Raw genomic sequence first — 25,420 nt, 5'->3', positions numbered from 1 at the left:
AAATAAAATCAAGACTAAGCATAATAGTGCATGCCTGTTTGTAACCATATCTGCCACTCAGGAGGCAGAAATTAGAGGATTCTTAATTTGAGATCAGCCTGGGCTATATAGATTCTGTCTCCATAAATAAACATAAAAATATACAGCTTATTTTTCAAAAACACTGGATGAGGCTGTGGTGACAAAAGAAAGCAGGTAGCTGAGTGGCTTTACAAGGTCAGCCCAGGCTAGACGCAAGACCCTTCCTCAAAAAGACAAACAAGTAAAAAAAACAAAAACAAAACAGGGCTAGACCATGCTCAGTATGTAATAAAAGCGAATTTGATCCCCGGAGCCACATGATGGAAGGAGAAAACTAATTCCTGAGTTGTCCTGTTTTGTTTTACCAAGACTGGGTTTCTCTCTGTAACCCTGGCTGTCTGGAACTCTGTAGACCTGGAACTCACAGAGATCCTCCTGCCCCGCCTCGGGAGAGCTGGGTTTAAAGTCGTGAGCTACCACTGCCTGGCCTGAGTTTTCCTCTGACCTCCACACATGCACCAAGACACGTAATTTTTAAGAAGCCAGAGCAAACAAACAAAACCAAGGGTACGTGACGCCACCTAAACACAGCCGCCCTTCCCACTCTCCTCTGGCCCCACCCCATCCTCCCCCAACCCCTCTCCGCTCTCCTCCACCCTCCGGGCTAGCCTGTCCACCGCGTTATCTCTCCCTGGCCGTTATCTCTCCCTGGCCGGCAGGGGCGCGCGTCACCCCACCTGGCCATCCTCCGGCATGCTCAGACCCCTCCTCCTTCTCCTCCTCCTCCTCCCTCTCCTCCTCTCCGTCTTCCCCCTCCCCTCCTCTCTCTTCTCCTTCCCCCCTCTCCTCCCCCCTTTCCCCCTCCCTTCCTTGAACCCCTTCCCTCTCTTCCTCCCCCTCCCTCTCTTCCTCTTTCTCCTCCCCCTCTTCCTCTTCCCTTCCCCTCCTCCCCCTCTCTCTTCCTCCTTCTCTTCCCCCTCTTTCTCTTCCCCTCCCCCTCCTCCCCTCCTCCTCCTCCCCCTTTCCCCCTTCACTCCCCCCTCTCCCTCCCCCCTCCTTTCCCCTGTCTTTCTCCTCTCCTTTCCCCTTCTTCTTCTTTTGCCTCCCCTCCCCCTCCTTCCCCTTCCCCCTCCCCCCCTCGCGTGCGGGGCAGCGCGCGAGCGGGGAGGCGGGACGGTGGGCGGAGGGCCGGAGCGGCGAGGGTGCGTCAGGTACGGCCGAGCCGCCGCCCTGCACGCCGCCCCGGGGAGCGCGCCCTCCGGAGACGCCTGGGAGCGGCCCGGAGCGTCGGTGGTCGGCGGCCGGGCGGCGCGGAGAGGGGCGCAGGCCGCCGACGGGTTCCCGAGGGCGTTGGTGGCTCGGCCGGCTGGCCGCCGCGGCCTCCGCCGCCCGGCCGGTGCGAGCACCTTCCGCCATGGTGTCCGGTCACCCGGGCACAGGCGAAGGCACCGAGGCGCGGAGTTAGGAAACGTGCGCAGAGCTTGACCCAGCCGGCGGGGCAGCGCCCGGGTCCGACCGAGGCCACTGGGCTGTGGGGTTCTGGCTGTGACCATTGGTCGCCCGCCTCCCCCGTCTTTGTAAGTTCCCTAAGGGGAGTTGAGCCCCGTGCCCGGCCCCTGAGAGTGCAGAGCCGGCGAGGGAAGGTTGGCAGGGTGACTGAGGAGGAAGAGCATGTTGGACGGAGAAGACTTGAGCGTCTGGGATGGGGAGGGGGAGGTCTTCGGGCGAGTTCCCCCGTGAAGGGCAGGTAGCTAATGTGGCCACCACTTCCGTTTCTTCCCCCCTACCCTGAGGGAGTTGGAGTTCCACATCGCATTCTGTGAGGTACCTCACGATGCCTGTCCCCTGACTTCCATGAGCTGTCACTTGACTAGTTGTCTGTGAATGTTGTTTTTTAAGATTTATTTATTTTTTATGTGTACAGTGTTCTGCTGCATGTACACCTGCTCACCAGAAGGGGGCACCAGGTCTCACTATAGAAGGCTGTGAGCACCATGTGGTGGCTGGGAAGTGAACTCGGGACCTCTGGAAGAACAGCCAGTGCTCTTAACCGCTGAACCATCTCTCCAGCGCCCTAAATATTGTTATATACAGTTGGAAACAAAACCACAGTTACTGACTGTATTTGCTGGTTTTTATGGCAACTTGATACAAGCTGTAGTCATTTGGGACGAGGGAACCCCAGTGGAGAAAATACCTTCTTAAGATTGGCCTGTGGGGCATTTTCTTAGTCAATGATTGATGCGAGAGGGCCCATAGCATTTTGTTGGTGCCACCATGGCCTGGGCAGGTGGTCCCGGGTGTATAAGAAAACAGGCTGAGCATGCAGTGGTGAAAAAACCAGTAATCAGAAATTCTCCACGGCCACCCTGCAGTCCCTGCTTCCAGGGTTTTCTGTCTTGAGTTTTTGCCTTGATTTTTCTCAGTGATGGAGTGTGACCTGAGAGTTGTTAAGATGAAATAAACCCTTTTCTTCCCCAAGTTGCTTTTGGTCATGGTGTTTTATCACAGCCATAGAAATCCTAACTAAGAGGCCAAGCATGGTAGCACATGCTTTTAATCCCAGCACTCAGGGAGCCAGAGGCAGGTGGATCGCTGTGAGTTCAAGGCCAGCCTGGTCTACAGAGTGAGTTCAAGGCACCCAAGGCTTCACAGAGAAACTCTTGTCTCAAAAACAAAACAAAACAGAAACAAACAAAGAAACTCTCTTAACCATGTGGAGGTAGTTAGTTCAATAGTGTTAAGTGAATTTGCACTGTGGCAAACATACCTGGAACTCTGCAATCCGATGAGAGGAAGCTTCCTATTTCCTGGTCCCTCTGGTCAGTTTCTACTCAGTGCATTCTTCCCTGTTTCTATGAACCTGACCACTTCCTTGTCCAGGAAAAAGATAAAGTCTTTTTGTGACTGGCTTATTTCACTTAACAACAGAATGTCTTTCCATTTAATCTATATTGTGTGACAAGATTTCCTTCCCTTTTTAGTCTAAATAATAGTCCGTTCTTAGTCTAAATTACATTTTGCTTATCCTTTCAATATAGTCAGATTTTTTTTTTTTCTGGCAACGTTGGGGATTTTACTCAGGGCCTTTCGTAAGTGCTCACCCAGTGAAGTACACTCTCAAATTCACATTTTAATTGAATATCTTCAGTTAATTCTTTGATAACTATACCTGCAAATAATGTATCTCAGAGCATATTCACTGCCGACTCCTCCCCCTTCTCCCAAGCCCCCGAGTATAACCCCCAGAGTCCAATTAGTGCTCTCTGCTGGAATGTTGACTGATCGTGTTGACCTGACCTTGTGCAGGTAACTGCTTCAGTGAGTTCTTAAGGGCAGCGGCCAGGTCATGTCCAAGGGGCAGTATTTCACAGCTCCTTGTCAGGTCATGTCCAGAGGATATTTCAGCTCTTAACATTCTTTCTTACCTCTCTTCAGTGATGCTCCCTGAGCCGTGGTGTGTGCGTGCGTGAGTGTGTGCTGATGAATGACTGACTGGGCTGAGACCTCAGCACTTTGACCTTTTATGAGCCCTGACTGTGGACCACTGCAGAGAGAGGCTCTGGCCCAGGCTGAGGGGAGCCCTGAGCTACAGGACTGGTGTGTTCAGTTTATAAAGTAGCTGTTGACTGAGGTATTGCACGTACAGGAAGGTGTGCTCATTTATGTAGCTATAGTACAGTCGGCCGCCGTGTTCAGGGAACAGTGCTTCCCCCCCCCCCTTACAGCCTCCATGCCAGGGCACCCACCTCTCCTTTTGTAGTTGTTTCTCCTCCTCCTCTTCCCTGCTAGGCACTCTGTCATAGAGGTGAGTCCCTAGCCTCCACCTTCTCTGATTTCTAACAGTATATATAGTAGGAGTGTGTGTGTGTGTGTAGCACACGAGATCAGAAGACAACCCCAGGTGATGGTCCTCAGGCACCTTCCATCTTTTAAGATAGGCTCTTTCTACTATCCCAGACCATTTCTATCTCCCTCTTGCCAGAATCACAGTTACGTGTGTGTGTGTGTGTGTATGTGCACGCGCGTATGTGTGTGTGCCTGCTTGTCTGTATGTGCACCACGTGCCTCCAGAAGCCGGAAGAAGGCAGGAGCAGGCATCCCATCCCCTGGAACTGGAGTTACAGGTGATTGTGAGTACCTAACATGGGTACTGGGAACCGAACCCACATCTTCTGTAAGAACACCGAGTGCTCATCGTCTCTCAGCCACTTCTCTGGCTTCTCCTCTTCCTCTTTCTGGGGACCTGAACTCAGGTCCTCACATATATATGAGCATCAGACGTGCCTCTTGTATACTTATAAGCAGTTCTAAATGCCATTTCCCTGGAATGCGCTGACGAGCTGCTTAGGGACGTTATGAAATGCTGACGCACAGGATGTGCTCTCAGCTGTGTGAAGCCCCAAGAAGCTGGTACCCAGGTGAGCACCCGGAATCTTCCGTGGAGCGTTTTGCCGTGTGGGTCAGGTTGCCGGTGACACAGTGTCTCAGTGACTGGATGATTCTGCACCGAGGCATCTATTATTTATCAGGCACTGTCAGATAAACAAGGCGTGACCTCAGCCCTTGAACATACGGTCTGGAGAAAATGCAATGTCATGGTGTGTCAGGAAGGGAGAGGGCCCCCCCAGCAGCTTGGGGAGAAGGATGGAGGGGGTTGATTTTTTTAATTAATTAATTTATTTTTTTGCTTAGTATTTTGCAGGCGTTTTTGCTATAACATGTCCCATTCCTTCTTAATTAGCTTGTAAAAATGTTTCCTGCTGGAGTTTCAGGGGTCAGGAATGCATCTCAGTGCTTACTGACTTTAACTCCCACGGTTTCTTGGCCCACTGCCTTACTGGGGGGCCCCAGGGCATCCATGCGCTCCATTTGGAGAAGGGTACTTACAAGTGAGGACCTGTCCAAAACCTGGCTCAGTTAACACTGGCCAGCTTCTCCAGCAAGGCAGGGGCAGCGTTTCTCAAAGATGACCTCAGGAGCACTCGCAGAAATCAATTACATGTGAGTGGGGATGTGTAAGTTACAGACTCCCTTTCCTGAGCCTGTTAGCTGGGTCTTAGGTGCTGGGCCAGGAAGGCAGGGTATGGGTGCTTTGGATAGGGATGGTGATGAGGGAGCCTCATTGAAGCAGAGGTGGAGAGAGGAAATGGGCTGCTGGCATGGAACTACACATCCTGACCTACTCACTGGGAACCCCAGTCAGAGGTTAATATTGCATGATCTGCTGGGCAGTTGGGAAAAGAGGTGCTTTTTCACCTATTTTAATGTTGTAGCTTAAATAAGTCTTTGCCCATTGTTTGACCCTTTCACTTGATTCTTTGTATGTGCACAGACTACTTAGAGCTTTTAAGTTACTTAATATTGAAGGTTCAGTTTAGATTTATAGTAGATTAAATTCTTGAAAGGAGGAGTTGGAGCTCTGTGTACCTTTCTTTCAGGGAACAATTGAGTGAGAATTCCTTCTAGCTTGGTTTCTAGCCCCGAGCTTCTGGTGAAATTAATCTTTAACCATTAATGTGAAGTGATAGTGGGCGTTTACTCTAAAAATAATTTTTCTTATCTCTTTGGAAAGTTACTTTGTTATCTTATGTGTGTGGCTCTCTTGCCTGCACGTGGGCGATGCAGGTGCCCAATGCCCATGAAAGCCAGAAGACCGCATTAGATACTGTGGAACTGGAATCACACGTGGATGGTTCTGAGCTGCCATCTGGGTGCTGAGGAGAGAACCTGGGGCCTCACTGTGTAACTCTGAAACTCTCTCTGTAGGCCAGGCTGGCCCGGAACTCACACCTGTCTCTGCGCTGGGATTAAAGGCGTGCGCCACCACCCAAGTCAACCAGGGACCTACCTACCTTCCTCTCTCTCTCCTTCCTTCCTCCCTCCCTCCCTCCCTCCTTCCCTCCCTTTCTTTCTCTTTCTTCCTTCCTTCCTTTTTTAGATTTATTTATTTACGTATCAGTGCTGTATCTTTATGTGCTCCACATGCCAGAAGAGGGCATCAGTTGTGAGCCGCCGTGTGGTTGCTGGGAATGGAACTCAGGACTTCTGAGGAGCCTCTGCTATTCATATCTGCTGAGTCATTGCACCAGAAACTTTTCTGAGTAGATCAGGCTGGTCTCAGATTCGGAGAGATCTGCCTGCCAAGTGCTGGGACCAGTGGCATACACCACCACATCCTTTCTTGTTCTTTTTTTTACTCAGCATACAAAGCGGTAGGTTTCATTATGGCGTTTTCATCCTTGTGTCATTGTTTTACTTCTAACTCATCCCTCCTGCTCCCCCTCACCTGCCTGAATGTTTGATGTTTAAAGCGCATATTTTATGCCTGTCTGCTTAACCGACGGTGAGATGATTTTCAGCTTCCACTTCTCACCTGTGTTTGGAGCGCCACCCTGAGTATGCGCCAACACTGAGCAAGGTGCAAGAGGCGTCTGCCGTGGGTGAGTGCTGCGTAAGGCGTGTGCACAGACATTCACCTCAGATGCCCCTGTGTCAGGAAGAGCCGGGCTCAGCAGGAAGCAGTACGCTGACCTGGGAGAAGGATGGGCAGCCTACCTCACTCAGGAGGGTATTTTCTCCATTAATTTTCCTGTAGATTTCATTTTTCTTAGCAGCTGACTAATATTCCATTGTGTAAATGCAGTACAATCTCATCATCCGTTCTCAGTTGATGGGCATCTAGGCTGTTCCCGGTTTCTGGCTATTAAGAACAGAACATTGGTGAACACTGTGAGCAAGTGTCTCTGTAGCAGGATGGAGAGTTGTTTGGATATGTGCCCAAGAGTGGGGTAGCTGCATCTTGAGGTAGGTTGATGCGTGGCTTCCTGGGGATCCGCCACACTGATTTCCATAGTGGCTATACCAGTTTGCACTCACCAGCAATGGAGGAGTGTTCCTCTACCCCAGATTCTCACCAGCATGAGCTGTCATCTGTTTAATGATCTTGGTCATTCTGACAGGTGTGAGATAAAAATCTCAGAGTATTTTTTTATTCGTATTTCCGTGATGACTAAGGATGTGGAACATTTCTTTAAGTGTTTCTCAGCCATTTGTGTTTCATCTTTTGAGAACTCTGCCTCGTTTTTAAATTGGTTTATTTATCTCCTTGATGTTCAGTATTGTTGTTTTTGTGGTTGTTGTTCTTTATGTATTCTAGATACTAATGTTCTGTCAGATGTATAATTGGTAAAGAATGTTTCCTGTTCTGTAGGCTGCTGCTTTGTCTGGATCGTGGTGCCCTTTCCCATACAGAAGCTTTTCAGCTTCACGAGGCCCAACTTTTTAATTGTTGGTTTTAGTGACTGTGCTATTTGGTATCCATTCAGAAAGTTCTTTTCTGTGCCAGTGAGTTCAAGGCTATTCCTCACCTTTTCTTCTATCAGAGTCAGGGTAACTGGTCTTAGGTTAAGGTCCTCCATCTGGAGTTGAGTTTTATGCAGGATGATGGGTATGGGTCTATTGTACTCTTTTCCATGCAGCTCTGCAGTTTGACCACCAGCATTTTTTGTTTGTTTGTTTGTTTGTTTGTTGGTTGGTTGGCTTCAGTTTTTTGAGACAGGGTTTCTCTGTGTAGCCTTGGCTGTCCTGGACTCTTTGTAGATCAGGCTGCCCTTGAACTCACAGAGCTCTGCCTGCCTCTGCTTCCCTGAGTGCTGGGATTACTGGCGTGCACCACCATGCCCGGCTGACCAGCAGCATTTGTTGAAGATGCTGTCTTCTCTAGTGTCAGGATCAGTTACTGAGGATAGCATCAGAAGTAGCCACAGTGCTCCTAAGCATGGCTTTGCTTTAAGAGTGCAGAAGGAATCAGCTTTCTGGGGCCAGGACCAGATTTTATTCTCCTTTGTATGGAGAGATCAAGACAGAATGGGAGAAGAAAAGAAATTAGCAGTGAACTTCCAACCCCCAAGTATCATTTATCAGAAACTTTATATTGGATCACCTGCTAGGGCAAGCTTCGTTCGCAGACAGTCCTCAAGACAGGAACAAGCTGGTCCCTGGGCTTGTTGCTGGGATTTTCCTCTTTAATTTTTTTAAAATTATGGTCTCATGCCTTAGCCCTAGCAGGCTTGCAACTCTATCTGACCCAGCAGGCCCCAGTCTTGCATAGACCTCCTGCTTTTCCTCTGCTCCAGGTGCTGGAATGCGACACTGCACCTGGCGCCACAGTGTCTGTGAAGCATCGGTAGGAACGTAGGAACGGCACCTGGTTTCTCTGGCTCTCGGTGTGGGGAGAGGAGGGAGGGAGGAGGTAGAGGTCAGTTGAGAGGGAATTGCTTGAGATCATTTTCGTTTTCTTTCTTTCTTTTCTTTTCTTTTCTTTTTTTTTTTTTTTTGCAGCACTAGCTAATAGTCTTTCTCAGTAGATTAAATACAAACGTGACTGCCAGTGAACTTTGTTACTGGCGATGTTGTAAGACTTGGAGTGTGGGGTTGAAAGAGATGGCTCAGCAGTTAAGAGCACTGCGCTTCCACAGCCCCCAACACCCATTTGTCAGCTCACAGCAGTCTGCAAGTCCAGTTATGTGACCCAGTAGCCTCTTCTGGCCTCCACAGGCAGGCAGCATGCACAGGTAGCATGTAGACATACATGAAAGCAGAGCATCCATATACATTAAAAAATACCTGAGATTTTTGTGTGTGATTTAGTTAATTTTTTGTAACTCAGTTGCATGATTGTTAAGGTTGGACTTTGTAGATGGATGTCAAAAAATTGGACATGCCTGTGAATTTAAACAGTTCCTTCTTGCACTTTCCCAAATTCTGACATTTCCGGCCTCTGTCACTCATGGTTTTGAGTTTTTTGTTTGTTTGTTTCTCTGAAACAGGGTTTCTCTGTGTAGCCCAGGCTGTCGAGGAACTCACTCTGTAGACCAGGCTGGCCTCCCTCAGATCTGCCAGCCTCTGCTGGGATTAAAGACATGTGCCACCACCTTCTGGCTCACTTAAGTTTTTGAATGTTCAGTTCCTCTGTTTAAGCTATTCTTTTTCTCCTCTTTGCCAGGCAAACTGACCTCCATATAAAGGCTAGTTCAATGGCAGTTTTGTAATTCCCCAGAGAGCAGGAGTCTTGCCCTTTCTGGGTGGCACTTTTGGACACAGTGTAGCACATACCACTGGCTGAGCTCTTGGGGCAAGGGGAATTTCCTCTTTGGGTCTTGCATGGTGCACAGCAGATGAGGGAATGTTTGAACAGTCAGGGCTGTTCCTTCTGTCTGCTCTTCTTTCCCCTGTGATCAACCCAGGAACCTCTGTTTTTGTTTTCTAGAAACTTCTTTATCTACCCTTCTTGCTTCGGATCTCCTGAGTTCCTGTGGACGGGACAGCTCACACAGATCAAATTGACATTATAATGAAGGTAAGAGAGTGGGGAGTTTGTGTGTGTGCACGCGTGGGCAAGAGTAAGCTTACCTGAAGTCAGAGGACAACATTGGTTGCAGGTCCTTCTACGTTCTTTGAGACAGAATTTCTTATTTTGCACTTGTATATGAGATGCTGGGTGGCCTGAGAGCATTTAGGGATTCTCCTGCCTCCGCCTCCTATTTCCTGTGGGTATACTGGGCTTTACATGGGCTCTTGAGATTTGAACTCAGGTCCTCATACTTGCATAATGGGTGCTCCATCTACTGAGCCATTTTCCCAGGCCAATATGGGAATTTTCTTTTTAAAATTTTTTTTGTTTTGTTTTTGTTGTTGGTCTTGTTTGTGTTGGTTTCTCTATGTAGTCCTGGCTATCTTGGAACTTGCTCTGTAGACCAGGCTGGCTTTGAACTCAGAGACCCTCCTGAGCACTAGGTGAGCGCACCACTGGCTGCTTTTTATTTTTCATATTTATTTATTTATTTTGATGCTCTGACAGTGCTTGGAACTCACAATGTAGAGACCATGCTAACCTTGAACTCAGAGAAAGCTGCCCACCTCTGCCTCCTAAGCGCCATCCCAGCCAAGGCTGGAGACGTTGGAGTGTTTCTGACATATGTGACATCACACTTCCCAGTACTAGTCTAGTCCTGTTAGTCTTGTTGCCTTAGCTCCCTTCAGCACTTAGGAATCTTCCACCTGTTAGTATTGAAGGTGCTGGGTATCGATGAGTGAGTGTGCCTTCGCACAGTCATTTCCTAGAGTGATGTGTAGCTTTAGGGACTCAGTGAAAAGCAATAGATTTGTCAAGAATGTGCCATGACACAGTCTCCACACTAAGCATTTTACATATACAAACTCCTCTAAATCCTTATTTATTTTCTGTTTATATTGATGTTTTGTGTGAGTGTTTTGCCTGCCTTTTATGTCTGTGTAGTGTGAGTGTTCTTGGGTACCATGGAGGTCAGAAGGTGGCATTGGCTCACCGGAACTGGAGTTATGGATGGGTGAGGACCACCATGTGGGTCCTGAGAAATCAAGCCTGGACCCTCTGCAGGAGCAACAAGCTCTTAACCACAGAGCCGTCTCCCAGCCCGTGTGTCAGGTCACTTAATCACTGCAACAAGCAGAGGAGGAAGATGAGGCTCAGAAGTCCAGCGGCTCTCGGTTCTTAATCACACGCATACAGGCGGCAAGCGTGCGAGCTGACGAGAGCCTGGACTCCTCCAGCCCCTCCAAAGACGAGGAGATGGGCCAGAACCTGGAAAAGAGTAAGAGGACACATCAGGACATTTTAACCTGATGTTTGGTGACAGGATGACCAAGAACTAGGCTTAGAAGTGTTGAAGGCACTTCTAATGCTGCGACTCTTTAGTGACCCCAACCATAAAATTATTTTGTTGCTACTTCCTAGCTGTAATTTTGTTAGTGTTATGAATCATAATGTAAATATCTGATATACGGGATGTCTGATCTATGACCCTCAAAGGGGTAGCAACCCACGGGCTGAGAACCGCTGGTTTAGGGTCTGAGCGCCCTGAGTGCTGCTTGGCATTGCTGAGCTTTGGTTGGAAAGCAGAGGGAATTCAGTCTCTTCATGTCCACCACCTCAGCTGTAGCCCTGGGACATAACCTTGAACGAGAGGAGCCTCGTAGAAAACAGGTCGCCCTTAAGGCTGCTCTGATATCATCCGCCTCTCCAGAAAACTTGTATATGACCACTCCCTATTATGACGTACAAGCCATGTGATGGTGTGGAAAGAAAATTAGGGTTACTAGGATGGAGTTCCAGCCCTGACACAGCCGTCAAGCAGCTTCTTGGCCTTAGCCGAGCTCCTGAGCACCTCCAGGTCGTGGTCTCCTCACCCCTGGGGCATGGTCTCTGCACCAGCCAGGTGAAGAAGATGGGGAAGCCTTTCAGGTTCTCTAGATCCGACAAAAAGAGAATCAAATAACCATGCCCCTAAATTTAGGTATAATGAATATGATAATTCCAAATAAAAATACCAAGTATTTTATAAGTTACATAATATTCAAAGTAATTTCACTTAAATTATTTAAGACATGCCCCTCCCCCATCTTGGCTGCCAGGATGCCTGTCTGAATAACAACTAAGGTTTCACCTCACCCACTTCATTTTATGTGGGCAAGTCGGTAACTCAGAATAACAAGGAAGGACATATTTTACAGCGGTAAACACATGGAAGCACAAATATTGTCAGATGTATTTGAAAAGGATCTGGGTGGAATGATTTGTAAAAATTAAAATTCTCTATCTGGGGTCATTTTCTGAAGGGAGTGTCCCTTAAATTTAAGTCCCTTAGTTAGGCACTGTGGCAGTGGCAGAGGCCTACAATCCCTGGACTACAAACTCCAGCACAGCCAGGGCTACACAGAGATGCCCTGTCTCAAAAATAAACAAACAATAAGAAATAAAATTTAAGTTCTTTATTTATGAATAAACTCTTTATTTTCTCTAGTCTTCCCTTTGGTGCTGTGAGCCCCTGCATGCTCAGCCATCTCTCTGCATTTGATTCGCATTTTCTGTGTACGAGTGTCTTGCCGGCTTGTCTGTGCACTGTGTGTGTGCCGTGCCAGAAGAAAGGCTCACATCCCCTGGAGCTGGAGTTTTATGGATGGGTGTGAGCCACCATGTGGGTGCTGGGTACCAAACCTGGGTTCTCTGCAAGAACAGTAAGTCCTCTTAACTGCTAAGCCATCTCTCCAGCCTCTTGAATAATTTTTTTGGAGGGGCAGGGGGTTGAAACAGGGCTTCTCTGTGTAGCCTTTGCTGTCCTGGAACTTACTCTGTAGACCAGGCTGGCCTTGAACTCACAGAGATCCACCTGCCACCACTGTCCAGCTCTCTGAAATGCTTTTAAAAGGTGATATACTTTAAATTTTTAATTATTTATTTTATTTAAATTTTTCATGTTTCTGACATTTACAGAGTTCTTTAGTGTTACCTTTACAATGATTACATCTTCTTGGCATTAATTTTATAGCCAGGTTAGCAGGACAGTGGTGGTGCACACCTTCAATCCCAGAGCCCGGGAGGCAGATGCTGGCAGATCTCTGTGAGGTCGACGCCAGCCTGCTCTACAGAGAGAGTGCCAGGACAGCCAGGGTACATAGAGAAGCCCTGTTTCAACACGCATCCCCCCAAAAAAAATTTAGTCAGATAAATGGAAGTTTGTTTTTCTTTTCCTTCTTTTTGGTCCTTCAAATTCTAACCCTCCAACCTCCCGAGAGAGAAGGATAAAGAGAGAAGGAGGGAGGGATGGAGGGAGAGACAGGCAGACAGAAAGACAGAGACATTGACAGGGAGGGAGACAGACAGACAGAGAAGGAAGGAGGGGGGAGAGAGAGAGAGAGAGAGAGAGAGAGAGAGAGAGAGAGAGAGAGACTGCTAACAGTTTCACAAACCAGTTCTTTGGAAGAGTGCTTATCCTTTCTGGATATGTTCTTGATCTGCAGCCATGGAGTTCTGGTTTTGGGCTGCAATCTTGTGAGAACAGGCTTATCAAGTGGGAAGTTCCCGCCAGGCCTATCCCAGTACAACCTAGTTTTAACCTGCAGTGAGATCTCTCAAGAGCTATAACCAGGCCACTGCAGTCCTCATGGAGCTTGCTTCTGACAGAGTCAGCACTTAATCTGATGAGTTCTTTGTAAGGATGAAAACTGTTGTAAGTCTAGAAACTCGTCCTAAGGCATTTTGCCAACTTAATAGACAAATAATGCAAACATTAATATGTACTCATTATTTTCAGCGTTCAGAATTCAACCTCGTGCCTATTACAGAGTCCTTGGCCCTCCTCCTTGTGTTGCCATGCCTATTTCTGTTTTCTTTTCCTAGTATGTCTCATCCCTTGCAGGCTTTAAGGTGCGTGTATAATTACCCCCTCTTCACTTTGTACACTGGGCCATGCTTATCCGTGTAAGCTTCCCCACTCTTAGGTCTTTTATGGAACGACCTCTCAGTTCATGGGGCCTCATTAGACTCAAAAGTAATAATATGTAGTGTGTCTGTGGGCTGAATAAAATTCTATTACCATTATCACTTTGGTAAGAGGAGTCTTCTGAGAACAGCCATGTGCGGGCAGAATTGTTTGCTCTTGAACTGAGACATTACCCTTCAGGGGCAATGGGACTCCAGAAATCCTTCATTTCTCCTGACTTCTTGCTGTCTGGATGCTTTCCACCGTAGGCAACAGAGTCAAAATACATGCGTGACAAACCTACAAGCTGGAAAGCCGTGACAACAGAGCAGGGTGCTGTTAAAAATTTTATCACACTTGGAGTAATCACACAAGTTCCAGCAAGTGCAGCCTTGCCGCTGTGAGTTTGCTGGGCTCCCCTTTGCCTCCCTCATCTCCCAGCTGGGAATCTAGGAATTCTTTCTCCCCTTGGAGAGGCCCAAGCCTTTGGCCTTTACCTCGTCCTCCGAGAAGTCTTAATAAGTGACTCTAATGATGTCTAACTGGATTTCTGTTCTGTTGTTAGTTCCCGAGATCACAAAACAGACCCCCTGGTCCTTTGGTGCTCCTCCCAAGTACCCCTGCTTTGAATCCTTCAGAGATGGACCGGGGTCAAGAGAGAGGAGGTGCTGAAGAATCTCTTCCTTAGGAGTGAAGTGATGTTGCTCTTTTGCTCTTGCGTTTGTCTTACGTGATCCTGTGAGAAATCTTAACAGTAGAAAAATCCATCACGGGAGTGGGGGGAGTATTTTAGAGCACTGCATTGTAGTTAGTCTTTGGAACTTTGGAAGAAAAGTGAGTTGGTGTTCATTTTACATCCAAGAGAAGAGCTTTTCAGGTTATTTAGGGTTTTTTTTGTTGTTGTTTCTAGAGCCAAGGCCTTGCTATGTAGCCCTGCGTGACCTGGAACTTCCTTTGTAGATCAAGCTGGTTTGGAACTCATAGAGACCCACTGCCTCTGCCTCCCATTGCTGGGATTAAAGGTGTGTGACACCGTCCAGCTTTTTTGGTAATGGTTTTCAAACTTTCATCCTTAGTACTGTCTCAGTTTCTTTTCCTGCTACTGTGATAAAAGTCCCTGACAAAAGCAACTCAGGGGAGAAAGGTTCTTTCGGCTCACAGTTCTGGTTTGCAGCTTGTCCTTGTTGGGAGGCCACATCAGCATGAGCTCGAAACAGTCACACTGCTTCTGTAGCCAAGAAGCAGAGAAAGCGCTTTGCTGATGCTCGGCTTGCCCTCTCTGTTCTGCAAGGTCTGTGATTCCCTGCTTAGGTAATGGCCCACCCACATCAATTAACCTAACCAGACAGCCCATCACAGACAGACTCAGGCCAGCCTTAATCCAGACAGCCCTTCACGGAGACCTGCCTCCTAGGTGTCCAGGTGACAATACTGGCACAGGTGTTTATGAGAACTCACCGGGATGCCTGCCGTGGAAAACCAGGATCACTCCTAGAGAGTTTTCAGGTTTTCAGTTGACGCCTGCAGGTTTTCAGTTCAGAGCTCTCCAGACTCAACCCAGACAGGAGGGCTGTGGCTGGGGAGATGGAAGAAGGGTTTTCCCAAAGATATGAATAAGAATGTGTCATTGTGAGCTTGCTAGGAAAGTTTTTGAGGTTTATTGCCCCAGCCAGCAATTCTGGCAGTTCATTCAGTCAGCAGAAGGGCTGCAAATGTCGTCAGCACCATATTGTCCTCACCCAGACCCAGTTTTACTGCATTTGTTTATTTTCCTTGTTTGTACCCACCCTGTCTTTCTCTCTCTCTCTTTTCTGCGCTCACACACAGGTACACAGACATTTCTTCCTGGGCCGTCTGAAATGCATTTCAGACATCAGAGCTCTCTTCCTTAAATATCCTTGCAGGTCTCCAAAGAACTGTAATGTTCTACATAATCCCAAAGAATTTAATGTTGCCTTAATCACATCGTCAAATATAACCTATATCAAAATTCACTCAGTTGTCCTCCCTCAATTTTTTTGATCCACAATCTAACTAAGCCTCACAAATTTTAGTTTGTAGCTGGTATTATACACATACACATGTATGTATATACATTTGGTTTTTTGAGACAGGGTTTCTCTGTGTAGCCTTGGTTGTCCTTGCTTGGACTTGCTTTGTAGACCAGGCTGACCTCAAACTCACAGACTGTCTCTACCTCCTCGAGTGCTGGGATTACAGTGTGCACCATCGTGCCCAGGTCAGGTTATTATATTTTGCAGGATTACATAGAAGATGACTAGTTCAAAGGAGACCCCTTCCAACATTTGGATTGCTCTCCTGTGTCACTGACCCCTTCACCCTTGGAAACTCAGCTATGCTGATGCACTCAAAATTTGCACAAGTTCAGAGTGCATGTTTAGTGTGGTTCCGTTCCACACTTCAGGGATGGTTCATAGCAGGAGGTAAACGTTCCCCCAATAGCACCTTTTTGTTTTCTAGTTCCTCAATGTCTTGGATAGGCTATGGACTGGGGAGGCCCTGCATTGCCGAGCTAGGGCCTCTCCTCACGGCCAGCGAGGGGTGACCCAGGTATCTCGAGAGATGTTAGCAGTTTCACCACCCTGTGTATATGTGCTCAGTCTGACCAAGACTCACTCAAGGGGGCCTAGTCCACTGTTTGGCTCTTAATAGGCTTTCATGGGTGGCAGCCATGAGGGCTAAACACTCATTTTAGTATGGGGAAGCAGCATTAAGATGTGAACCTCCGGCTGGAGAGATGGCTCAGCGGTTAAGAGTACTGGCTTTTCTTCCAAAGATCATGAGTTCAATTCCTAGAAACTACACAGTGGCTCACGACCATCTGTAATGAGATCTGGTGTGCTGTTCTGGCCTGTAGGCAGAATACTGCATAAATAATGAATAAATAAATCTTTAAAAAAAAAGATTTGAACCTCAGGGCTGAGCATTTAGCTCAGTTGTATTGCATTTGCCTAGATCAGGTCAGGCGCGGGGACACATGGGGGATGGTGTTAAAGACACAGAACAACAAAGACACAGAAGGAAGCCTCGTCCTTGAGTAGGAGCGATCTGGAGTCAGTTTCCTTTAGTACATGTGTAGTTGGGTCGCCTTGTTTTCTCTCTTCCCGAACAAAGATGTGAATGAATTCTGTGCGTACTTAAATCAGAGAGAACAGTTTGACATTAAGAGTGTCCAGAAGAGGGTGTTTCACACCCTGCAGTGTTTAAGTTAGAGGAAGCAGGCAGCTATTCAGAAGCGCACTGTGCTGGGAACTCCCAGGCTTGACTGTTCTGTGGTAGGACCTTCTCAGGGCCGTGAGTCTGTCACCTGGGATTCTGTGCTGTCTAACAGTGCGTTAAACCATCCCCACCGTTTTTTGAATCTTGAGCTGTTTACAGCACTGGAAACGACTGTGCCTCGAGAGACTTCTGTAATTAGCCATCCGCCTTAAGCCAGGCATGTGTCATTTCTAGAGTTTTTTGTTTTGTTTTGTTTTTATGACAAGTGATGTTGTAACCAAATTGTCAGCACAATGATGTAAGAAGAACAGCTTGAGGGCTGGACCGGGGACAGGGTGAAAAGAGCTGGAAAGCTGGGGCAGCAGCTTTGTTACTTAGCTTTGGGAAGGAGAGAGCCGGCTGGAGGCAGCGTTACTCTGTCCCTGCATCCGGGAAGACAATGGGCATGCGCAGTGGCTGTCGCCTCCACCCTCTTGGGTCTGGAGACTCACTTCAGCACACATGTGCCAACACTGCCAGTTTGCAGTTTGCATTTTACTGTCAATTTTAATTTTCACTTCGAATAAGATAGAATAGATTCTTTTGTCCTAGTTTACTATTTTCTTTCCGATCAATTAACTGTCCTTATTTGTTATTCATTTTATATTCATTGTGGCCAGTTTATTGTTTCTTGAGTTATTTTTATCCTAAATATTTTCCCTATTCTTTTATTTTACCTTACAAATGTTCTTAGGGTTTTGCAGTATAATCTGCAGCACATTCTTTTTTTCCAAGACAGGGTTTCTTCATATAGCCCTGACTGTCCTGGACTCACTTTGTGGACCATGCTGGCCTGGAACTCACAGAGATCCACCTGCCTCTGCCTCCCTGAGTGCTGGGATCAAAGGTGTGCGCCACTATGCCCAGCCCCTGTTGCATATTTTTTATGAGGCAAAGTTGGAGCTTCTTAGAAGCTGGTGTGTGTGTGTGCGTGCGTGCGTGCATGCATGCATGTAAATGTGTGTGTGTGTGTGGAGATCAGATCCTGACGCTTCCCCTGTTAACTTTCCACCTCACCTTTTGAGACAAGTCCTTTCACTGAATCTGGAACTCGTCGGTTTAACAAGACTAGCCAGGAAGCCCTGGGATCCTCCTGTGTCCTCAGCATCCCCAGCAACTCTGTTTAGGGTCCAAACTCTGCTCTTCATCAGCATGGCCAGTGCTTTAACTGAGCCATTTCCTCAGCTCCCAAGAAGCAGTTTTTAATGCAGTTTTAAGGGTTGGTGCCTGGTGCAGTGGCACACGCCTGTAATCCCAGCACTTGGGGAGGCAGATGCAAGAGGATTGCTGTGAGTTTGAGACCAGCCTGTTCCTGTTCTACAAAGTGAGTGCAGGACAGCCAAGGCTACACAGAGAAACCCTGTATCAGAAAAAAAAAAAAAAAAAGTAGGCATATGTCTGTGTGTGAAGAAAGACACATTTGAGTGTGTGTGTGTGTGTGTGTGTGTGTGTGTGTATGAATGTTCTGGTATCTTTTGAAGTTATATTGTTCAAAAAGTTTAAAAGATTAACTAGAGGTCTGGGAGATGTCTCAGCAGGTAATAGTCCTCTGGAGATTTTGTCGTTGTTGTTTGGGTTTTGGTTTGTTTTGTTTGACAAAAGGTCTCACTGTGTAGCCTTGCTTGGCTTAGAACGCACTATGATGTAGACCAAGCTGTCCTTGAACTCACAGAGCTCTGTTTCCTCTGCCTCTCACATGCTTGGGTTAAAGGCTTGAGCCCTGAGTTCTGTCCTCATGGTGGAAAGAGAGATCTCATTTCTGTGGCTTGTCCTCTGACCTCCACAAGCACTGTGGCCTGTGGCCCTTTTTTTAAAACCAGTTGATGTAATTAAAAAAAAAAAAAAAAAAAAAAAGGTGGCATCTCGTGGGCTGTGGCAATTGTGTTGATGATTGTGTACTGAAAATGAGGCAAAACACAGAAGAATTCCTAAAATGGAATCCAGCTGTGGAGCAGATTAAACGGGAGCTTGTCCAAAGCTGTGCGCTGTTACTTTAACCGCGCTTGAGAAGAGCAGATCAGAGCACAAAACGGCTGCGGTATTGGCCTTGACAGGTCAGCTTACCTTTGGGCCCTTTTTGCTCAGTTCTTCTCCGCTGTCCTGGAGAGAACCTTTAAGTCTTCGCACAGTTTGCACATGGGAAGACACTTTTCTGAGGCTGCCCTAGGGCTGGGAAGGTTTCAGATTCTCCACCCTGGGGCTTCCAGGGCCACAGCAGCTCAGCTCTGCGGGCTCTCCAGAGACCTCTGCGGGCTCTCCAGAGACCTCTGCTCAGCTGAAGTTCACTGATGTAGCTGTTCTTTTCCTTTAAATTTACGAAGTTATTGTCTAGAAGCTTACCTAGGAAAGGCTTCCAGTCACGTGTTTAGTTACTGGAAACCCAGAGAAAGTTTCCTAGTTATATAGTTTTTCACTAAGGTTAAAAAAAAAAAAAAAAAAAAAGAAGGCCCCACGAGGGCTCCCAGATACTGGCCACCAACAGAAGAGCATGCATGGCTGCACCTAGACACATGCAGCTTGGTCTGCCTGTGGGCCCCTGACAACTGCAGCAGGGCCTGACTGTCACCTGCCTTTAGATCCCTTTCCCCCGGCCCAGCTGCCTTGTCTGGCCTCAGCGGGGAGGAAGAGGATGTGCCCCCTCCTGCTGCTGTGAGCCAGGGCAGGTTGGTACCCATGAAGGGCCTCCCCTTTGCTGAGGAGAAGGGGGGGCAGGGAGAGGTGGGGGTATTGGGAGGAGAGGAGAGAGGGCCTTCAATCTGGATGTAAAGTGAATAAATAAATGAAAAAGCTAACTCTAAGCCACTGAAATGAAGAAAAAAAAAGCCTTTTTAGCAAATCATCATGTTATTACCATATTATTTAAGAATTCAGCTTCTCACCAGATGTGGCTGTGCTTGTACATACCTAGAATCCCTGAATTTAGGAGGCCGAAGCCTATGACTACTAGTCACAGGTGTGAAGCTAGCAAGTCCCTGTCTCAAAAACAAACAGCCTTACACATTTCCTCTTAATGGCTTTGTACATAAGTTATTCTGTATTTGTCTATTTCTGAGCTAGTCAAGTTCTTCTGTTGATCTCCATGCTGATTTTTATAAATAAGATTATGGAGCATATTTTGTTATTACCTTTGGGTTTAGAAGTGGGTAATGTATTAGAGGTTGATTGTGAGTAAAAATGTAGAGAAAAAGTTCATAATTACAGTTTTTTCTGACCATCTGCTTCTATGATGTTCTTACAACATTTGCTTAATATATTTCCTTAAATGCTGCTTCGAATTTTATTTCAAATTGAAAAAAAATGATTAATATATATTATATACATGTGCGAAATTTCTAAAGATTAAATAGAAATTGTTTTTAATGATTGATGAAAAATCTGGACACAAAAATGATAAACAAGTGGCAAACTCATAAAATTTGTTTTACAGGCAAATTTTAAGGGACAATTCTAGTGATTTTAATTAGTTGAATAACATGATTTATAGAGAGATGGTAGACATACAAGTAAGTGTATCCATCATCTGTTTGTTTTCCTTTTATTTTGGTAGACAGTCTCTCCTTAGCGAGACTGCAGCTTTTCTTAATCATAGACTCTTGTGATGTCCCTTTGTGCTAGGATCTGAGTATTGGCAGGTATCCAAGCTTAATAGTTAGCTGGGCAGTGTCCTTGGCAGGGTGCTATGTAAGGAATCATCACCCTCTGGCAGAGTCAGTCATCAGGTGGAGGAGTCAGTCAGGCATAATGGAATTAGGAGCTTGAGTGGCTGAGCAAATTCTGACACCAGCTAATTACCTGCCTTGACCTCAGTAGGAGCAGTTGGCCTACTGACTCCAAAAGTCTCTCCAGGGATGATATCCCACGACCTTCTTTCCATAGCTGCCACCACCAGAAGCCCTTGTTTCTGTGTTGTCTTCTGCATAATCAAAGTGAAAAAGAGGAAACGAACACCAAAGATTAATTTAAAAATTGGGGTGTCATCGGTGGGACAGCCTGACAGTTCTTGATTAAGAGTGTGGATTAGAACATCTGGGGAAAATACAATGAATGCATACCTGCACACAAGCATGTGTGTGCATACAAGGGCACATGCGTGTGGGCTCCTGCCTTGCAGTTGTGGCTCGGGAGGTTGTGATGAGACCCAGGGAGCCATGCTTGTACTGATGCAAGTGTTGAAAGGCCTGTCTTACAGTCCCAGCTGTGCAAGACCGACACTAGAGTCTGAGCTGGTGTATTCCGTGACAAATAGAAGCCGCATTGCTCCTTGGGAGCCTGTCATTAAATGGGATTGATTTTACTTTTTCTTTGAGAATCCATTTTTTGTTGTCTTGGCTTTTCAGGCCTAATCTATAGCAAATTACCGTAAAGTGCCATTATAAACAGTGCCATTCTTTCCCTACATTCTGAAGTCTAGGAATTCCAATAGCGGTGTCTCGGCAGATCCCATGGCTGATTAAGTCCCAATTCCTGATTCCTGGCTCATAGTCTTGCTGTGTCCTTCTGTGGGAAGGGACAAGGAGCACGTAGGGGTTTATGCCAGTATGTATCCTAAGGGGCCTACTCACTTCACTGACACCTGCCTCCTGATAACCTTCAATTGAGCAGTAAACATTTCAACATATGACATTTTTCCATAAACATTTAAACTACATCACCAGTATCTGAGGTCCAAGAAAGTTTCTATGTCACTTTGCACTTTTATCAATCTGTCTGTCTGTCCATCCACCCCCCCATCCATATTTGCTTTTTACAGTAACAAGAATTGAATTCAGACTCTTGTCTATGCTAGGTACGAGGTGTCTCCCGTTGAGCTATTTCCTTAGCCCCTTTCTCTATAGTTTGAGTATTAGTACTTTTAAATGGTTGGTGTAAAAACCCATTCAAGCTCTCCCTGGGTGTCTCTGTGAGCTCAGTTCAGTCTCTGTGAGCTCCTGTGAGCCCAGGTGTCCTTGACCCTTCTGGCTCCTACCTCTTTCTTCTGTAGGGTTCCCCAAGCTCTGCCTAATGTTTGGCTTTGGGTGATAGAGATTATTTTTAATTAGTTAACTTTAAAATTGCTTTTATAAAAACAACACATATTCATAGTCTAACACATACTTTAGAGAGTACATAATGAAAGATGGAAGTCTGGCTTCCTGTTTGGAGAAAATGACCTGATTTGGCTTAAATTCAGCCTAAGTGAAGCTATGGTGTACCTGATGATTAATAACATAGGCCTTTCATTTATGGCTAATTAATTTTCACCAAGGATGGCAAAAATGCCAACAGAGAACTTTTTTCCATAAGCCATACTGAAGAAACCAGTAATCCACACACTGAAAGTGAAGCTAGATCCCTTCCCTCACACTAGATAAAAATAACTAACCCAAATGGACCATAACCTAAATATGAAAATAAAGCTGTAAAATTCATAGGAAAAGCAGTAAAGAACTCTTGACCTTTGTGACTGGTTCCCAGTCATTTTTAGACATGACACAGCAAGAACAAGCAAAAAAGGAAAAGAAAATAAGTGAATTTGATGTTATCAAAATAATAAAAAACAAAGACAAAACAAAAAGCCAGGCGTAATGGCGGAAGCCAGGAGAGGTGGCATGTGCCTGTACTCCCAGCACTCTGGGAGGCAGAGGCAGGTGGATCTCTGTGAGTGCAAGGCCAGCCTGGTCTACAGAGTGAGTCCAGGAGAGCCAAGGCTATACAGAGAAACCCTGTATCAAACAAAACAAAACAGAACAAAACAAAGTTAAAAAAAAACCAAAACCTTATAAAGACATCATCAAATGCAATGGAAAGACATAGAGTATGAGAAACATTTGTAAATTATCTCTCTAATGGAGAGCTTGGGTCCAGACTACATGAGGAACTCCAGTGACACAAGAGAAATAAGACAAAGACAAACAGACCTTTCTCCAAAGAGTCAGCAAATCTTAAAAGCATGAAAATGTGTTTAGATTACTCGCCATTGAGGGAGGTGAACCAGCACCACAGTGAGTCAGCGTCGTGGCGCGTGCCTCTAATTCCAGCACCTAGGAGAAGGGAGGAGGGTCAGGAGCTCAGGGCCGCCCTCAGCTACAGAGTGAGTCTGAGGCTGGACCTGTAAGCCCCTGTCTCAGAACACCGACGGGAGCGCAGCCTTCGGGTGGATAGGCTGGCCATAATAACTAACACAATTCGTTCTGGAAAGGGTGGGGCAGACTGCTTCACAAACTGCTATGGAAGCAGGCGGGGCAGCTGCTCTGACAAACAGTTCGGGTTCTTTGAGAAGTTTACCAGTTATCATATAAGAAATTCTACTTACAGGCATTTTCACAAAAGAATTTAAAACACTGTTCAGAAAGGCTCATGTAGGTGATGTTTCTAGCAGCTATATTCATAATAGCCCTAAAGCAGCAACAGCCCCATTGTCCACGAACTAACTGAACAGACGGATAGATTGGATACAACCACACAAGGGAATATTACTTGGCATGAAAATAAGCGAGGCACTCGCTGTGTCATTGCTATAGTCCCAACTGGTGTGTGTTACTGCCATAGGTCTGAGCAAATACAAGTATCAACTATGAAAATACTGAGAAGACTGAAGAAAAATGCTCCAGTTCTAAAAATAATCACCCCAGACAAGGACTAAAGATAGGGCAGAAGAAGAGAGGTTTTTACAAGCCAGAGGTGGCTGTCAGAGGCATTGACGGTGCTGGGCCACAGTGTCGTTGTGAAGCAGTGACATGTCACCAAGCTGGATTTGTGCCTACTTTAGAAAAAGGATTGATTGATTGACTGTGTTCGTGTGCATGTGTGTGCATGTGTGTGTGTGGCCGTCATGCATGAGTTACAGTATACATATGAAGGTCAGAGACAACTGGGGGGATCAGCCCTCTTCTTCTGCCATGTGGGTTCCAGGGATGGAACCCAGCTGTCAGGCTGGGCAGCGAGCGCTTTTACTGGCTGAGCCAATCCTGTTAGCCCCATGCTCACTTTTCCTGTGTGTGTGCGCGCGCGTGTGTGCCTGTGGATGCAGGTATGTCCATGTGTTCATGTGAACGCACTTGCACATGTGTGTGCACATGTGTGTAGAGTACAGAGTTGTCTTCCTCAATTGTTTTCCAGCTTGCTTTTTGGGACAGCCTCTTCCTGGCCTCTTCCTTCCTCACCAGTTTGGCCAGGCTGGCCTGCCAGTGAGCTTCAGGGATTCACTGCAGTACAACGCCTATAGACATGTGCCAGGCTGTGCCGTCTCTACGTGGGTGCTGGGGGTCTGATGTTTGTGTGGTAGGCACTCTACCACCTTATGCCTTCTCCCTGTCCCTCTTGCTCACTTTGATGCCTTATTGGGCCTTGTCAGCATCCTGGGGAGGAAATGGAAAATGGAAGGCATTTTGTTGTTGTTGTTTATTTTTTTGTCTTGCTTTTCAGTCTTGCTCCCGGGAGTTTGAAGATCCTTTCAGTTTGTCTAGAAGTCATTTGGGGGAAATCATGACTCAGTTGTTTGTTTTTCTGCATCTTTCTTTTGCCCTCTTTGCACTCACCCCCAAGCTTGATGGGACAGTGCAGCCCAGGTCTTCAGATCTTCCCTAAGGCTCCCAGGGGCGGTTCATATCACGGCCTGTCAGGCTCTCGTGACAGAGTGTGGCAAGCTGACCCCGAAGAGAGGTCTCCAGGGAAGAACAGCTCCATGGACCATACTCGCTGGAGTCCTTCCTTGCATCCAGTGTTTTGTCCTTGGGCTGAAATTGTGCAGCTCTCAGGTTGACCCTGGTATTAGCCAGTGTGTCATCCTGCTTTCTTTCCTGATAATCACCATCTTTGTTCACAATGCTTGTAGCTAAGGATCATCACTTCATTCAAAACCTGGCAGGCTCCACCAGCACTCCTCCAGACTCCAGAGCCTGGCGGCTGAGCACTGGTGCTGTGGCCACCAGCAAACGCTGTCCTGAGGTAAGGCTGTCAGCCAAGTCGTTCTCAGCTGGGGAGTTGACAGGCTTGTGAGTGTGAACAACTGGGCTGCATCTTTGAAAGGGCTTGCAGCTGCGCACCTCTCTTCAGTGGAATCGTGAATATTGACTTGAGGATAAATTTTTGCGTGAGCAGTTGTTTTCTGAGCCTTTTCGAAGCGCAGTGTGGTAAAGGCCACCAAGGCTAGGGAGGTGGTGGGGTTGCTTTGCATACTCTCTGAGCTTGTCGCTGGGGAATACGTACTAAGGTTTTGGGTGCTTTCAGCTTTTTTTCTACTATCTCTTGTTCTGGCTTATTGTGGGGAAAGTGACTTTATGAAAAAACCGGTGCCTTTACTTGGTTTATAAGCTTAGATTTTTATCAGGGAGAAAGGGACAGTGATCACATCCCTGGGCAGCTGGTTTAATCCAGCTGGGAGTAGCCGTAACCACAGAGAGAAGGGTGAAGGTGAGGCTTCAGGACAAGCTGGCCTGCTGTGTCAGAGGGTGCTGAAGTGTCAAGACTTTTCACTTTCATACAGTCTCCTCTCCCTTCCCAGACCCAAAGGAATTGTGTTTGTCACTGTCACATTGAGACAGGCCTTGAAAGTTTTATGTAGCCAAGCAGGACCTCCACTTCCTGATCCTCTGACCTACACCACCCAAGCCAGTGGCTTCTGTTTTGTTTTGTTTTGAGAGAGTGTCTCTATGTAGCCCTGGCTGTCCTAGGACTCTAAGTAGACTAGACTGGCCTCAAAATCACAGATAACCACCTCCCTCTGGCTCTCCCAAGAGCTGAAATTAAAAGTGTGTGCCATAACCCTTAGCAAGCCAGTGGTTTCTTGAGCCCAACCATCTGTCTAGGTTCGGTCTTAGGAACTGATGTGCACTTGCATG

At 46.8% G+C, this 25,420-nt stretch overlaps 1 protein-coding gene across 2 annotated transcripts in view; it reads left to right on the top strand.

Annotated features, from left to right (window-relative positions):
• Window positions 1-1,284: 1,284 nt before the first annotated feature.
• Txnrd1 (thioredoxin reductase 1) overlaps window positions 1,285-25,420 on the top strand; it is a 78,309-nt gene continuing 54,173 nt past the window's right edge. For both annotated transcript variants that reach the window (XM_021640936.2, XM_060377839.1), the window contains exons 1-2: window positions 1,285-1,598; window positions 9,293-9,382. In XM_021640936.2, coding sequence (XP_021496611.1) covers window positions 9,377-9,382 — 6 coding nt within the window. In that variant the 5' untranslated portion in view covers window positions 1,285-1,598; window positions 9,293-9,376. The remainder of the gene's footprint in view (window positions 1,599-9,292; window positions 9,383-25,420) is intronic.

Source organism: Meriones unguiculatus, chromosome 2 (assembly GCF_030254825.1).
Source record: "Meriones unguiculatus strain TT.TT164.6M chromosome 2, Bangor_MerUng_6.1, whole genome shotgun sequence".
NCBI lineage: Eukaryota > Metazoa > Chordata > Mammalia > Rodentia > Muridae > Meriones > Meriones unguiculatus.
The sequence above is the reverse complement of the archived record's forward strand: the minus strand, read 5'-3'. Positions and strand labels throughout refer to the sequence as shown.